This window comes from Danio rerio, chromosome 2 (genome assembly GCF_049306965.1).
Source record: "Danio rerio strain Tuebingen ecotype United States chromosome 2, GRCz12tu, whole genome shotgun sequence".
Taxonomy (NCBI): domain Eukaryota; kingdom Metazoa; phylum Chordata; class Actinopteri; order Cypriniformes; family Danionidae; genus Danio; species Danio rerio.
This window is the reverse complement of record NC_133177.1, coordinates 30642735-30656607: the sequence shown is the minus strand read 5'-3', so window position 1 is coordinate 30656607 and position 13873 is coordinate 30642735. Positions and strand designations below refer to the sequence as shown.

Below are 13873 nucleotides of genomic sequence, written 5' to 3'. Positions count from 1 at the left end.
ATTGCATTACATTTTGCAATAACAATGTGCACATTTTTATTCCTTACATTGTTTATTTAATTTTTAAATCATTATGATATTTTGTTTCTATTCTTTTATTTTGATATGTTATTGTAGTTTTATATTTGTCCTTCTATTTTAAGCTTTGGCAACATTGTATCAATTACAGTCATGCCAATAAAGCAATTTTGAATTGAATTGAAACAATTGAAAGTGAAAGAGGACACACTCTCTTCTTCAGAGTCAACATGACTCTAATACAATAAATCATACCTATTAAACTACTTTATAGTAGATAGTAATTCCATTTGATTAATTATTTATAAGCCAAGTGATAAGAATAGCGAAAATACTGCCTAATAGAGCCACTCAATGTGATATTACGACGCCATCTGTTGACCACATTAAAAATTACCAATGCAGAAGCAATAGTTAAGCTATTAGATTACTAGGAAGATAGGAAAACGATTTGTCTTGATGAAGATGAGCCAGTTCTGTGGCGGACGATGAACATGATGGATAAAACCTTATCATTAAACCTACAAAGAGACATTGAAATGGCCGGTAAGCATTCTGAACTCTGCTTATGGTCTTTGGTCGTATGCTTAAAGAGGAAACATCACTACATAGGATCGTCCCAGCAAGCGGTTTCCCTCACCTCAAAGTGGATTAATGGATTATCTCGCTTTTCGTGTCACAAGTTGAGTAAAAGGCGCTAACCGTGACATGGTGTTGTGAAGAGTTACTGACGAACGCAGCAACTTTCTCTGGAAAACTCCACAGGACTCGCGGGAAACAGGATACTAACAACGGAAGTTTATTTAACACATCTGCATTTATGACATTTCCGTTGTCACTTAGCTCAAATAATGCTTTAAATATCCGCGAGGTTGATGACATTTCTATTCAAACAAATACAACAGCGTTCAAACAAATGAGGAAGTTTTGCGTGGGTACATCAAGTTTTCACGGATGTCCATATATGGGAATGTAAAGCATGTTTTCTCACAGAATTGTGAATAGTTCCTATTCACTGCCTATTCTTCTATATTGACACTTTTTGTGCATGAAAAGGAAAAATATCTGCAGCCCGACATGTGAGTTCAAATTGGACTAATAAAAAACATTTCTGGGCGCTTCAGAGGAGGAGCTTTCGAAGAGAAAAAGCACCACATCTGTTTCTTGGATCATGGAGAACATGCAGAGGTCTGCGTTTCTGCTTTGTGTCTTGGCAGTGGGACTTGCTTTCTGTGGAATTTCATCTGCCTCAGACAGATATGTGTCTCTGAATGAGCACCAAAGAGACAATGCCACATTGTCAGAACACCTTCACCCCAAGCTATACTTTGATCATACTGAGGTGCGTTTAATGAAAAAGAGGGCCAGCACTACACATAGACGCATATTCCAAGTGATTCGAAATGCTGTTTCTATTATGTTATCTAATGCAGCTGTTTACCAGCCTCCATTGAACCATGAGGATTTCGGCAAGAAATGGAATGAGATTTATGGCAACAATTTGCCTCCTCTTGCACTATATTGCCTGCTTCAACCTGAGGATGCTGCCGCCTCTCAGTTTTTGATTGAGTACATGGACAGAATGGTGGAATATCCAGATTGGATGGTGTCCAGTGCTCCAAATGATGAGGTTCCGATCGCCCACTCTCTCACTGGTTTTGCCACAGCATATGATTTCATTTACCCCTTTCTTGATACCCGGAGAAGATTGCGATATCTCAAAAAAATACGTTCTGTTACCGAGGAGCTTTTCGAGCTCTCCAAGCACAGGGGATGGGGAAAGCAGTTTCTGCAGAACCACCAGACAACTAACATACTAGCCATCCTAATTGGTGCTCTTGTGGCAGGGGAACATAATGATCCCGAGACAATGATATGGAAACAAATATCAGTAAACTACATGGAAAAGACCATGTTTCTCCTCAGTCACATCGTTGATGGCTCTCTTGATGAAGGTGTTGCGTATGGTAGCTACACGGCAAAATCCATCACTCAGTATGTTTACTTAGCGTTGCGTCATTTTCAGATAGACAACATGCAGAACAACTGGCTTAGAGCTCATTTTATGTTTTACTTCGCCACTCTGCTTCCTGGATTTCAAAGAACTGTTGGCATCGCAGACTCTAATTACAACTGGTTCTATGGGCCAGAGAGCCAGCTTGTGTTTCTGGATGCATACGTGCTCCGGAATGGCTCAGGAAACTGGCTGGCAGAGCAAATTAGGAAGCATCGTCCTAAAGACGGCCCCATGATGCAATCAGCAGCTCAACGCTGGGCTACTTTACATACAGAGTACATATGGTATAATTCTGAGTTAACTCCGCAGCCTCCGTCTGACTTTAACAAAGCAGCCATGCATATTTTCTCCAACTGGGGTGTGGTGACATATGGAGCAGGGTTAACTCGAGCTCAGGGTAATACCTTTGTCTCATTTAAATCTGGAAAATTAGGAGGACGAGCAGTCTACGATATAGTCCACGCTCAACCTTACTCTTGGGTAGATGGCTGGATGAACTTCAACCCAGGGCACGAGCACCCTGATCAAAACTCCTTCACTTTTGCACCAAATGGACAGGTGTTTGTCTCTGAGGCCTTGTATGGACCTAAGTACAGCTATCTTAATAATGTGCTGGTATTTGCCCCCTCACCCACCAGTCAGTGTAATGAGCCATGGGAAGGACAGTTGGGGGAATGTTCAAAGTGGCTACGATGGGGAGAAAAGGAAGTCGGCAATACAGCCGGGGAGGTCATCTCTGCTGTGTCACATCAGGACATGTTATTTGTGAGTGGAGAGTCTGTGTCAGCCTATTCATCTGCCATGAAGCTAAAGAGTGTGTATAGGTCACTTGTACTTCTCAACTCTCAAACGTTGCTTGTACTGGATCACATCGAAAAACACGAGCACTCTCCTCTCAGTTCTTTTAGTGCCTTTTTTCACAACCTAGACATTGATTTCAGGTACGTTCCTCACAGATCATTTGGGAAATACAATGGGGCTTTGATGGATGTGTGGGACGCACATTACAAAATGTTTTGGCTGGACGTGCAAGGATCCAGTCCTGTTGCCAGGATACAAGAAGCTGAACAAGCTGCCGAATTCAAAAAGAGATGGACACAGTTCATAAACGTGACCTTTCGCATGGAGAATCCCATCACAAGGGTGGCTTACTTGATGCATGGCCCTTATGTCAAGGTCTCAGACTGCAGATTCATTGACAACAGTAAAAACGGAGTAAAAATATCAGTGACTCTTAATGACACAGAGACTGTTGTGTCAGTTGTGACAAACTATGCTGACATTGAGGCCAGACAGGGCTACTTGGGATTTGCAGGATTTGCTAAAACAGAGGACAACCAAAGAATAGTTCAGTTTGGCAGGGGAATCCAAACCTTGGCAAGTCAAGTCGCAAAAGATTTTGTGTTTGACTTCGGATTTCTGGTTAATATCTCAGCAATACTGACTTTATGTTTTGCTTTAGCTTTTGTAATCAAAAAACGGAAGCTTCATGTGTCATTCAACATGCTGATTCATTGCACTCTTGTCTGTGTGCTGTTTTTGTGGGTGACTGAACTCTTGTCGGTCTTTTATGGCTGCGAACAGCTCTTGTGTAACAAGCCAAAAGACAGCAGCATATATCATGCATCAGACTCTAACATCCCTGATGTCCTCCCTGTAATCACAATCACATCCATGCCAGGCTCGGGAGCAGAGATCCTTCAGCACCTTTTTGATAACAGCTCAGACTTTTTATACCTCCGGATCCCTTCTGCCTACCTGCGGTTGCCTGTTTCTCCTTTCAGCTCCCTGCTTGATGCTTGTGAGTGGTCCAGAGAAGATGCGCAAAATGGACGCTTTCGAGTAGTTCAGGGATGGTTTCACTCCATAATCCACAATGTGAAACTTCACTTACAGAATATTCAGTTGCACCAGATCAATGATGAAGCAGGGGATGATGTCAAAGTGAAAAGACAAAGAAAGAGAAGAATGTTGCTTTCAGAACGATCAAAGACTGAAGGAGGGAAGGGTGTTACTATAGACATGGTATACATACAAGAGCTCAGGCAGCACCTGGTTAAGTACCCAAACGCAAGACCGGAGCTGAGCTTGGGCACTGGCGGCTGGTTCCTAAAGCTGCCATATCTTCAAGAGGTCATAGGTCATTCACTTCGCTCACTTCATGTGGTCAGAGACCCCCGTGCATGGATTTATCTAATGCTGTACAACAGCAAACCAAGCCTGTACTTGCGTAAGAATATAAAAAGGCACATCACCACCCTTTTTAAGCAGAACACAGATGGTGTGGATCAGGGCTGTGCTACACTAGATTCACAGTTTCATCCTTTAAAAATGATTCTCTCCCAGCCAGATCCCAACCCTGTACAACTACTGGCTCAGCTATGGCTGGCTCACAATTCAGCAGGGCTCAAGGTGAGCTCAGGCCTCCCCACACAGACTTACCTTATAGTCAAATTCGAGGACATTGTACGTTTTCCCGAAGAGACGGCAAGAACGATACATAACTTTCTTGGAATACCAGTTGCACCAGCTGCATTAAACCAGTTGACATATGCTACTTCCACAAATTTGTATAATCTGATATATGAAGGAGATATATCACCAGCCAAAGTCAACATGTGGAAAGAGAACATGGCCGCCGATGAGATTCAACTCATTGAAGATACATGCTGGCCTGTGATGGAGAGGCTGGGATATAAAAGACACACAGTCAGTCATTCTTTTTTATAAATATTTTAAAGGTAATGCTGATTTATACTGAAGTGTCTGAATGATTTATTCAAAGGCTGTCTTTTTTGCAGACAGATTATTGCTTTCATAACTAATTTGTTTTGAGCTGTGATTCCAGTATTTTTAGGTAATGTTTAAAGTGCTCAGCATATAAGTACACCCCTCACAAAATCTATTTTTTAAATTAATATTTTTTTAAGAAGAAGCTATGCAATATTACAGTGTAAAAAAGGCTGGGTTCTGCACAATTCCTTCATGTCCCAACACAAATCGATTTAGTTAACTTAATTGTTTTTACAAATTTAAGTTGGTTGAAAAAAAAAAGGATTAAGTTGTCCCAAAAAAACTCAAAATTGTGTTGTTTTAGCTCATTTTAAATAAGTAGTTTGAATAAAAATCAAATGTAATTTTTTTTCAGTGTATATAGTCCATATACATTAAATTAGTCAGTACTGAAGCCAAATCTGGAGCTTATCTAACAAAATAACTTAGATAACTGTCTAAAAACTAGTACACACAAATCTAAATGTTACAGAAAAATATTAAATACAAATTTAAATAATAGGAAAAATCAAGAGAAGCAAAAAAAAAAGGAAAAATTTAGTTGAAATTTGGCGGTAATTTTTTTTTTTTTGCAATATTTAGCTTCAATTTAATTGTATTATCTTTCGATTTCTAAATATGTTTGGTGACTAAAATATTATTGTAATAAATATATCTGTTTAAGAAATCTGTTTTGTTTAAATGCACCAACATACATTGCCTATATTCACTGAGAGATGGATAAAATGGGGTGTTTTCACATATGCTGAGCACTATACATATTCTGTAATCTAACAGACTAATTTGAGACTCGAACGTTTAGAAGTGTGAAAAAGACAAAAAGATATTACTCACCATTGAAGATGAGAAACAGATGCAAGTCTTGGATCACCAGCACATTCAATTGAACTAAAAACAAAGATGATAGTTTCCCACCAGATGGGTGGCTAACAGTATTTTACAGTGTTATGTTGTGAGATGCTTGCGATTGTAATTATGCCATTGTGAGTGAACTGAATGTATTTTTAAGTTCTCTACACCAAGAGACTGCATTGTTTGCATTTAGAAGCGTAATGCTTGTAAGACTGCCTTATGATTCCTAGAAAAAGTTACTGAGCTACTGTATTGTAGGAGTAGATGATTACAAATGCAAACAGTGTTTACTTTGTGACTGCACAATCAAATAACTTCTCATTTGAAGGGAACATGTTGACACATCTATTGTCTTTTTTGCTATGTGAATATTTTCCTGTTGTTTCTATGCATCCCTATATAAAGTATATATCAAATATTAATAGCAAATCTGTCTTACTGTTCCCAAATGGCTTCTTTTGCTCACGATATGATCATAAATGGAACATTTAACATCCCAAACAAGTAAAACCACACAACATCATATTTCTTATCTTAATGTGGAACTATTTAAATGCAGTTTAAAGAGACTACTAATGTGAAATGTTTTAAAAGCCACAATGCAAATGGATTTTCCATGGCACCACATGCATATGGAGTGTAATCATCACCGTGGGATAACTGAAATGAAGGAAAATAATGACAATTCATACTTTTAAAACATTTGCAAAGCCTGTAGTCTAGCATTTGTGTCGTTTATTTCCAGCGTTATTCCTTTACGCACAGCATGCTTTTTAAAATAAAATGGTATTGACTGGCTATTCTACATAGAACAGTTTATATTGAGAATATTAAGTTCAATGCTAAATGCAAGCAGTACCAGCATATCTAACATGGGTACTGAAAAAAGGAAGTGCAAGAATGGTGCAATGGATGTGATATTAACTGATAAGTCTTTAGCAGATGAATGTGTTTAACAGTATCAAACTGTATTAGTGGCAGTTCATTAATGAGCACATAGTTCTGTATGGTACACATGAACGCTTCAAAAAATTCTTACGAAAAAAGCTGCTAATGGAGTTTAATCTACCTTAATGTTGTAGTTTCTTAAAAATAAAGGTGCCAGGATGATGGGGAGGGGGGGAGGGGGGTTAAAATGATGCTATAGAAGTCTTTCTTTTAGTGAAAGATTCATGGATATCAAAGGTTCTTCATGGAACATAATTGCAAATAAAGATTTAAAAATGCAAAATAAATAAATAAAAATGTGATTTTTTAAGAGTGTAATATATTTAAAGATTTTTTTTTTTTGTGCTCATAAAGTTTTAAAACCATGTAGGAGAGTAAATTATAAGGTAATTTGGTGGTAATCATAAGGTAATAATGGATATTATTGTATGCCATGTTTATATTTTAAAACATTCTTGTACAATTCTTGTACTCTCAGCTGTACAGTTTTGTTGTGTCATTTCTTTCTTTAAAAAAATTAGTTTTTTTCTTTCTTTTGTGTGTGTGTGTGTGTGTGTGTGTGTGTGTGTGATTGTGTGCTTTTGCTTTTAGGTGAATAACACTGTTTCTTTTTCACATTAATGATTTGTAAATTACATATCCCTTAAGCACACTAGAGTTAAAACAGTGTTAGATAGTGGTGCTTTCTAATGCTTAAAATGGGTTAAAATTCAAGACCTCACAAAAGAAGAACGCACGGTTATTAGGTTCAAAACCTAGATTTCCTCATAAAAAGTTTCCAGCATGTTGTTTTTAGTGAATGCTATATTTATACTAATAAATGTATAATACACATCAGAAAAAAGGGGTATATTTGTACCTGAAGTGTCCATAATGGTACCTCAAAGGTGCTTTTTAGGTACATTTGGGTACTAATATACACCTTTGAGGTAGCACTGTAAACTCTTTGGGGAAAAATATGTATCTTTTGAAAAGGTACTCCCCCAGTCACAGCTCCCGTACCTTTTTTTCTGAGAGTGTATGATAAAATTAGTGTCTGAGATCAGACATCAGGGTTCAGGCCTTTTTCATCAAGATTCATGGATATAAAATGTTCTTCATATAACCATAAATGCCAAAGTAGAATCTTTGTTTCTAAGATTTAATATATTTAAAGAAAAAACATGTTATTTGTGCGGGGCCATGAAAAAAATGTATTTTGTGATCAGAAGTCATAAACCATGAGCGAGAGTAAACTTAGTCCCTTTATTAAACAGGGGTCGCCACAGCGGAATGAACTGCCAACTTATCCAGCATTTTTTTTTTACTGCAAATGCCCTTCCAGCTGCAACCCAACACTTGGAAACACCCATACACTCTTTCATTCACACAGACAATTTAGCTTATCCAATTTACCTGTATCGCATGTCTTTGGACCGGAGCTGAAGGAAACCCAAGCCAACACAGGAAGAACATGCAAACTCCACACAGAAATACCAACAGACCCAGCTGGAACCGGCACAAGTAACCTTCATGCTACCCACTGTGCCACCGTGACACTCTGGGAGTAAATTATGAGGTAATTTGATGTTTATAATACACTTTCGGGAAAAAAAGGTACACGGTGGTACAATAATGTTCCTTAAGGAATAGTTTTGTATTTGTAAAAGTTGTACCTTATATAGTACAGAAAAGACCTCTTATGATACTGTTCTGTACTTTTTATTGTACAATTATTGTTCTCATAAAATGGTACATAAGTGTCGGACAAGTCCTTTATTACAATATCTATGGAAATAAACATTACAGGAAAGGCAAAGTGAATTTATGAATAATTTCCATATTAAAACACAAAGCGTATGTTTAAATGAATTCGTAAACATTAATTATTAAGTTCTATAATACAAAACAACTGGTGAAACAAAACCATAGGTATTGTAAAATAAACATTTAAGGCATTTTGAATTAACATTTGGTAAGCATTTCCTTTAAAAATACATTTTCATCTTGATTTGATCACCACACCCTTTGGCATTTGCTTTCCTTTGTTTTATTCTTTTTTTTTCTTTAAAAATGAAGATCTTTTATATTTTCCGTACAATTCAATTCAATTCAATTCAATTCAATTCAATTCAACTGTTTATTGTCATGTGCACAGTAAGGAAACACGTCTCCCTGTACAATGAGATTCTTACTTTGCCGTCCACAGTGAAGTCAAACACACAACATACACATCATACACAACATACACATAAATACACATATATACACAGAAGTGACCGAAGATTGAATGTAAAATATAAGTATATAAATATCTATGAAATTAAACAATATGTAAACCTGATTTGAGTAATGAAACAGATGTAAACAGTGTACAGTGTTTTTTGTTTTGTTTTGTTTTTTTTTTTTTATTGTGCTTATTATGCAAAAAAGTGCCTAGTGCAATTGGATTATGTGCAAAAAAAAAGAATAAAGAATAAAATAGTGCAAAATGGGATGGAGTATGTAGTGTTGTACTGAGCAGAAAAATAGACTGTTATGTGCGTTGGTTATCTGTTTAGAAGTCTGATGGCTGATGGGAAGAAAGAGTTCTTGAGTCTGGCAGTCCTGCATCTCACACTCCTATACCTCCGCCCTGAGGGTAGGAGTGTGAATAAACCATGTTGTGGGTGAGTGGGGTCTTTCAGGATGGAGGCAGTTCTCTTGTGGACTCTGTGATGGTAGATAGTCTGCAGAGAAGGCAGTGGGGACCTAATGATCTTCTCTGCAGTCCTCACCACTCTCTGCAGACGTTTGCGGTCCTTTACAGTAGCATTTCCATACCATACAGTAATGCAGTTGGTCAGGATGCTCTCAACCACACAGCTGTAAAAGTTGCTGAGGATCTTAGATGACAGACCGAGTTTCCTTAGCTTCCTTAAGAAGTACAGCCGCTGTTGTGCTTTCTTGACCAGCTGGGTGGTGTTCAGTGTCCAGGTGAGGTCCTCACTGATGTGGACCCCCAGGTATTTAAAACTGCTCACTCTTTCCACTTCAAGTTTGCGAATAAACAGTGGCTGATGAGTTCTCCTTTCCTTCCTCATGTCCACTATCATCTCCTTGGTCTTGTCTGTGTTGAGGGTGAGGTTGTTGTTTTCACACCATGTCACTAGACTGGCCACCTCCTTCCTATAAGCTGCCTCATCTCCCCCGGTGATACAGCCTATCACTGCAGTGTCATCCGCAAACTTAATGATGGTGTTGTTCTTTTGAGATGCGACACAGTCATGTGTGAATAAAGTGTAGAGGATGGGGCTTAAAACACATCCCTGTGGGGTGCCGATGTTGGTGAGGATGGTGCTTGAGCTTTTATTTCCAATCCTGACAGATTGCGGTCTGCCAGTGAGGAAATCTAAGAGCCAGTCACAGAGTGTGGGGTGTAATCCGAGTTCAGACAGCTTGTGGGTGAGGTTATGGGGGATAACCGTGTTGAATGCGGAACTGTAATCGATAAAAAGCATCCTGATATAGGTGTCTTTATCTTCCAGGTGAGAGAGGGAAGTATGTAGTGCAGCAGCAATGGCATCTGAGGTGGACCTATTGGTCCGGTATGCATACTGCAGGGGGTCCAAAGTGTCTGGTATACTGCTCTGAATGAGGGGTAGTACCACTCTCTCAAAACATTTGGCAATGATTGGAGTGAGTGCTATTGGCCTGTAATCATTCAGACAGGTCAGAGGGCTCTTTTTAGGAAGAGGGACGATGGTTGTGGTTTTGAAGCAAGTTGGGACAGAGCTTTGACTAAGGGAAAGGTTAAAGATGGAGGTGAAAACATCAACCAGCTCTGAAGCACAAGCCTTGAGGGCCTGTCCCGGGATGTTGTCAGGTCCGGCTGCTTTGCGGGGGTTGATTTTTCTCAGTGCTTTGTGTACTGCAGCTGGTGTCACTACAGGAGGGGGGAGGGCAGGTTGGGAAGTTTGAGTTTGTGTGTGTCTCTGCTCTGTGTTGATGCTGGAGGACTCAAAGCGGGCATAAAATGTATTGAGGTCATCAGGCAAGCTTTCTGAGGCACTGATTGTGACATTTGTGGTGCTCTTGTAGTCTGTGATGTGCTGCAGGCCTCGCCACATTTGTCCAGCTGAGGCAGTGGAGTAGGTGTTATCCAGTTTCTCTTTATACTGCCTCTTAGCCTCTTTGATGGCACTTCTCAGTCCATATTTTGCAGATTTGTACTCATTCTCATTGCCTGATGTAAATGCCAGAGAACGAGCATTCAGCATGTGACGTACCTTGCTGTTTATCCAGGGCTTCTGGTTGGGGAACTTCTTGACTTGTATGGTGGGTATGATGTTTTCAACACAAGTGCTGATATACCCAGTCACATACTCAGCATAGTCCTGTACATTAACAGACAAGTCCTCCTTGGTGGCTGCAGTTTTAAACACATCCCAGTCTGTAAGAGCAAAACAGTCCTGAAGGGTGCTCTCTGTCTGTGGATTCCAGATTTTAACCAGTTTAGTGATTGGGTTTGTTTGCTTCAGTCTTTGTCTGTAAGCTGGATACAAAAACAAGGAGATGTGGTCTGACTGACCAAAGTGGGGGCGGGGGGCAGCTCTGTATGCACCGCGTATGTTACTGTAAACATTGTCCAGTGTGTTATTTTCACGAGTGGGAATACTCACATGTTGGTGATATTTGGGAAGTACAGTCCGTAAGTTACACTGGTTAAAGTCGCCCGCAGCGATAATAACCGCATCAGGATGTGCCATTTCTTGTGCGTTGAAAACATTGAAAAGTTTGCCGAGTGCTGCTGTAGCGTTCGCCCGCGGAGGGATGTAAACAGCGGCGATGAACACGGCAGTAAATTCCCTTGGTAGATAATAGGGGCGGCATTTCAGCAGTAGAAACTCCACGTCTGGCGAGCAGTGCTTATGAACAGTCTGTACGTCTCCACACCACGAGTTATTAATAAACACGCACACACCTCCTCCTTTAGCCTTACCGGAGGCTGTGGTCCGGTCTCCTCTGTGTAATGAATGGGTCTGTAGCTGAACAGCGGTTCCTGGGACTTTCTCGGAGAGCCACGTTTCTGTGAAAATCAGAGCGCAGCATTCTCTTACTTCCCGTTGCGATGTAATCCTTGCTCTTAGCTCATCCAGTTTGTTGTCCAGAGACCGCACGTTAGCCAGCAAGATGCTAGGTAGCGGTGGTCGGTTAGCACGGCTCTTTAGCCTAGCATGAAGTCCTCCCCTCTTACCACGCTTGTGCCGTTTGCGTCGCCGCCTTTGAAGCACTTCCTGTGGGTCAGCTATCTCACTCGAGGTCGGTGTTATGGAAGCTTCCTCGGGGGGGTTGTGGAAGCGGACAATGTGTTGTAAGTCCGGTGGAATAAAACTGGTAAATTCGAAAAGTTTGGCGGAGGTTGCAAGATCCAGCAAAGTTTGTCTGCTATATGTTGATAGTGCATTGCATGTATGCACCGCGGAAAAGACAAAAAACAAACAAAAAACAATAAAAACACGACATTTATGTGCGGAGCAAGCAAACACGTCTGCCACGAGGGGCGCCATGAGAAAAAAAAAAAAAAAAAAAATACATGAATGTTTTTTCATTCAAAAAAGTACATAAATGTTTCTCTTATTTTTGTGTGTGTGCTTTTGCTTTTAGGTGAATAACACTGTTTTTTTAAAATACACATTCCCTAAGCACGCTAGAATTAAAACAGTGTGGTGGTGCTTTTATACTAATATAGGGGTGTCAAAACCTTATCCTGGATTCATGGAGATTCATCAAGATTTATGGATATTAAATGTTCTTCTGAATGAAATATAATCATAACCATCTTGTAAGCTGTTCAATCCTGTTAAATATTTTGTCTTCTTTAAAAATGAAGCTCTTTTCTGCTTTCAGTAAATGTTTCTTACATTATTTTTTGTATGCTTTTGCTTTTTGGTGTGTAACACTGTTTTTCGTTTTCACATTTATGATTTTTAAGTTAAACATTCCCTAAGCACACTAGAGTTAATATAGTGGTGCTTTCTAATGCTTAAACTTGGTCAAAGTTCAACAACAGACCTCACAAAAGAAGAATGAATGGTTAACAGGTTCCAAACCTAGAATTCCTTATAACAAGTCGCCAGCAGAGGGCAGCAGATAAATAAAGATCCCACAACATACGCATGACCAGAAATGTTTTATCAGTATCCAGTAATTCACTACAATCAGCAACAAATCACCTAAGAACTGGGGGAAAAAAATCTTGTTCATTGGTGGTGCCAAATCCACGTTTCCTCTTTGCACTCCAAAAGACGTGTCATTTACACTAATAAGGCTGAGATGAGTCAGGCCTTGAGCGGTGTGATGTATTGTGAATCTTACCGTAGTTTCCAAGGCGCTAACCTGATGCTTTGTAAATGTGTTTAATTCAGAAGGGCCACACAGTGACTGTGAATTACATTCAGCGTTTCAGTAACAGCTTGTGCATTTAAATGAAAAAAATAAAAAACCATGCCTTGATGTTCAGTAGCTCACTAGATTTTGCCAGAAAATTGATTCGTTTTCGGATTATTGTATTGAAACTCTAGAACCGTGGCCTTTTAATGCATCTCATGAAAGGGACTGATAGTTTTCCTGATTAGCAGACAGTTCTCATGCCTTCTAATGCACCGGTGCCTTTAGCATGAGCCAAAAGCCCAGCCAGTGTTTGATCATTCACACTGGGCATGTACCCGTGGCAGCGACTTTGATGAATTAGGTGGTGTTGTGAAACCAGTGCTATTTATTCTTCTTAATGTCAAGCCCTTGGAAAGAGCATACTGATAGGAATATGTTGTAGAATTATGCGTTGCGATGAAGAATGCACATGGGCTTCGGGAAGGGGAAGATGAACGAACTTCATTTGGTTTATAGTCATGCGGTTTTTAGTGGATGTTATATTTATACTAATAAAAGTATCATATGATAAAATTAGTATCTGAGATCAGACGTCGTGGTTCGGGCCTTTTTCCCAAAAGAGGAATCTCTGATGAAGTAGATAAATGCGCTGTTGCTACTATGAGCTAAAAATATTAATGGTGAGTAATGGCAGGACTTTAGATAACAGACCCGGGTCCCTTATTTAAAACAATGTGGGTTGAGGATGCACAGGCTTAAAAGAAAACAGGAACGAGTTGCGTGTAAACGCATCCAATTACTGACAGTTTTCAGAAATCTACTTCTAAATCTGCTGCTTTCGAACCATCTGTAGCCTCTCCTCCTTTGAATCAAACTAGATACAATCTAAATGCT

General features: G+C 39.5%; 1 protein-coding gene across 1 annotated transcript; it reads left to right on the top strand.

Moving 5' to 3' along the window:
• The first annotated feature begins 434 nt into the window (after positions 1 to 434).
• On the top strand, positions 435 to 5249 carry dsela (dermatan sulfate epimerase like a). The gene has a single exon (XM_691410.8). The coding sequence runs from the start codon at positions 1190 to 1192 to the stop codon at positions 4763 to 4765; it is 3576 nt and encodes a 1191-aa protein (XP_696502.2). The 5' UTR covers positions 435 to 1189; the 3' UTR covers positions 4766 to 5249.
• Positions 5250 to 13873: the final 8624 nt, after the last annotated feature.

Coding starts and splice junctions, on each gene's coding strand:
- dsela (XM_691410.8), top strand. CDS start 1,190: ATGGAGAACATGCAGAGGTCTGCGTTTCTGCTTTGTGTCTTGGCAGTG.